The 3,332-nt window shown below is 35.2% G+C and overlaps 1 protein-coding gene across 1 annotated transcript; it reads left to right on the forward strand.

Moving 5' to 3' along the window:
* Positions 1–225: 225 nt before the first annotated feature.
* Positions 226–2,273, forward strand: LOC134751895 (CD63 antigen-like). Its single transcript, XM_063687445.1, has one exon. The coding sequence runs from the start codon at positions 320–322 to the stop codon at positions 1,079–1,081; it is 762 nt and encodes a 253-aa protein (XP_063543515.1). The 5' UTR covers positions 226–319; the 3' UTR covers positions 1,082–2,273.
* Positions 2,274–3,332: the final 1,059 nt, after the last annotated feature.

The raw sequence follows: 3,332 nt of genomic DNA on the forward strand, positions 1-3,332 counted from the left end.
TGTTAAAGAAAACTTCAACATTTCTAACAACAAACACTAGTTAATTGAAACAAGCGGTTTTAATCAACTCGCTCTAAAAATAGCCTTAATTAGGTCTTACTCTTTTAATTAAAGTCTAAGGAACTATCATTTCAACAAGCTAAAACTATCCGTTCCCCCTGAAAATACTGACCACGGTCAGACCCATTGAGTGGACCAATTGGCGTCATAGGCTGATTCACGCAGGAAACTGTCTCGCTTATATATCGAGACAATTGCTATACACGCCATTATATTGTTCGGCGCCATACGAACCGCTCCCGTTAAAACAAACGCCAAAATGCGTAAAGTAATTCTTTTTATTCTAAATATTCTTTATGCCCTTTTCGGGCTCGCGTTGTTTCTCGGTGGTGTCGCGTTTTGGATATACGTGGCCCAATTTACTGCCTTGAGGAACACCCATCATTATAAACTGGACTTCAGCTTGTATTGGCCTCAAGTGATACCGGTCGTCGCCTGCTTAGCTGGGATCTTCGTGATATTCGTCGCCTGCTGCGGCTGCTGCACTGCTTCCAAGAACAACAAGGGCTTCACCATTATGCAGTCTATCTTCATCATGATCACCTTAATAGTGCTTATAACCTGTGCTGCTTTAACGTTGAAATATGGCGACAATGAAGAAACAGACGTGTATTTGATTGATGCGCTGACCGACGGATTTTCCGAAGCGAAAACGAGTCCAAATCACCAGGAGATGTTCTCAAGAATTGAGAGCTGGCTTGGTTGCTGTGGTGCTGAAGGCTCATCAAGCTACAGGCCGCATGGTGTGCATTTTTTACCTCAATCCTGCTGCGGATATTCAGATGATTCCAATCAAAAATGCGAATTCACATCTAAGGAGGCTACTGATAGGCATGGTTGTGTAAAAGTAGTTGTTTCCTACAGCAGATTATTCCTAAGAGTTTTAGCAGCGGCCGCTGCTGTCGCTGCCTTCTTTGGAATCTTAAGTTTAGTAGCTACTTTAGCTTTATCGATAGGATTGAATAAAAAGCCAGCAGTGTATGATGCAACCGACATCGAGACGAAGAAAGGACTTTTGTAAAGTGTTGTGTGTTGTGAAATGAGTCAAGCTTTAATGTCCCGCCGCGTTGGGATGAAACTTCTTAAGTTTTATTTTGAAAACTTTAAAGAAGTTTCACCATTTGTAAAATTGTGGTAATTTTTTTGCAATCTTGATGCTTACTAATTTTATTGATTTGATTGTGTTCATGTGTGTGAGAATGTTTATTATTTATTGTATGATGCTAGTGGTGAGATAACCAAAGAATTAATGTAATTTACTTTTTACTTATGTCAAATAGTGTGATTTTAAAGTAAGGCGAATTAATTTAGAGACAATTAATTTAAATCCTACTTTACTCGGTTATTTATTATGTGATACTATAAACAAAAAAAGATTTTATTGTAAATTCTTAAATTGTTGTGTAATATCAAAATGTCTTGATTAAAAACGGTCTCAAAAAAGTCAAAGCATATAAACATATATTCTCGTATGGTAAAAATATTCATACAGGCATAGTAATATTACATAACAGTATTGTAATGAAACAAACAAGGTCATAGTGTGTGAGGAAGAATTTGCTTTTAATTGACATAATAGATAAATTTGTTAGTTTGTTCGCAGTACTTGCACCTTTGTAGAGGACAAATGAATTAACAATTGTTCTACCTACAGTCATTATGCTATTACTATACGAAACAAAAGGTTTTTGTTATATTTTATAAAAAGTTACAATTCGCACATGCCATTTAGTACAGACTCGACATAAAAAATTGACAATATTTTATAAATTATTTTTAGGGTTCCGTACCCAAAGGGCAAAAACGGGACCCTATTACTAAGACTCCGCTGTCCGTCTGTCCGTCTGTCCGTCTGTCTGTCACCAGGCTGTATCTCATGAACCGTGATAGCTAGACAGTTGAAATTTTTACAGATTATGTATTTCTCTTGCCGCTATAACAACAAATACTAAAAAGTACGGAACCCTCGGGGCACGAGTCCGACTCGCACTTGGCCGGTTTTTTCTGATTTTGTACTGAGTTATGTGAATATTATTGTATATTATAAATTAGTAATATAATTTACGTGATATTGATAGTGATTAATTTTAGTAAATATAGATATTACAAATTTTAAGTACTGTTTTAGTTGTCAGAATGTAAACAATATACCTACAGATGCTCTTATGAATTATAAAAGTACACAAATATTGTTTTATATTATATATTGTCGACGTTTAACTTCTGGAATGTAAATATTAAAAATTAAGAGTAAACCAAGAACTGCAATATAAATAGTTGAATAAAATATAGGTAATTTTTATAAAACACTTGTCTTTCACTTTTAATCCGATTAGGTTCATAAAATAATCAATCATTGCCTTTACTGACCACCGATGGACAGTCGCCATCAGATATATCGGAGCGGCCGAGGTGTTCACAATATCTGAACACGCACTCTAACGCCCTGAAAATAAAGGCGTAAAATGTATGTTTTTATTTATTGAATTTATACTCGTTTTAGTCAAGGACAAAATGACAAAACTCATTCTAAAGTTGGCTCCATAGAAAAAATTCTCGAAAACAATTAATTTAGTTTTAGTTCACCGTAGGTAAGTACCACCAATTAATTCGTGGTAAGTACCTATTTATAATCGTTACTCTGCAATCTCTGCATACTAATATAGCTAGTGAAATTACCAAGGGGGGTATCTATTGTTTGGCATAATTATTGAAAGTCATAATGTAATGATTGTCATATTATCATAAGTCATATTAATTTGGTTTTTCTCAGAAACGCGTAACTTTTCAGGATTGCCATAAAACAAACCTAACCTAACCTATCTATAGGATAACCAGAGGAAAATCCTGAAAAGTTAACGGTTTCAGAATTATGACTAATAATAATATGACAATCATTACATTATGACTTTCAATAATTATGTCAAACAAAGGGACCCCTACTAGGGGATCTGACAAACAATATTTTAACACAGGCATATTTTCAGAGTAATTGAAATAAAAGGTTTAAAAAACCGGCTAGTTGCGAGTCGAACTAGCGCACGAAGGGTTCCGCAATAAAATCACGTTTGTTGTATGGGGGCCTTACTTAAATATTTATTTTGTACTGTTTTTATAGTATTTGTTGTTATAGCGGCAACAGAGATACATCATCTGTGAAAATTTCAACTAACACGGTTCATGAGATACAGCCTGATGGTAACAGACAGACAGACGGACAGTGGAGTCGTAGTAATAGAGTCCCGTTTTTACTCTTTTGGGTACGGAACCCT

The sequence above is a fragment of the Cydia strobilella genome, chromosome 23 (assembly GCF_947568885.1).
Source record: "Cydia strobilella chromosome 23, ilCydStro3.1, whole genome shotgun sequence".
Classification (NCBI taxonomy): domain Eukaryota; kingdom Metazoa; phylum Arthropoda; class Insecta; order Lepidoptera; family Tortricidae; genus Cydia; species Cydia strobilella.

Bases quoted from the DNA above. Each gene is read 5' to 3' on its own strand.
- LOC134751895 (XM_063687445.1), top strand. From the start codon at position 320: ATGCGTAAAGTAATTCTTTTTATTCTAAATATTCTTTATGCCCTTTTC.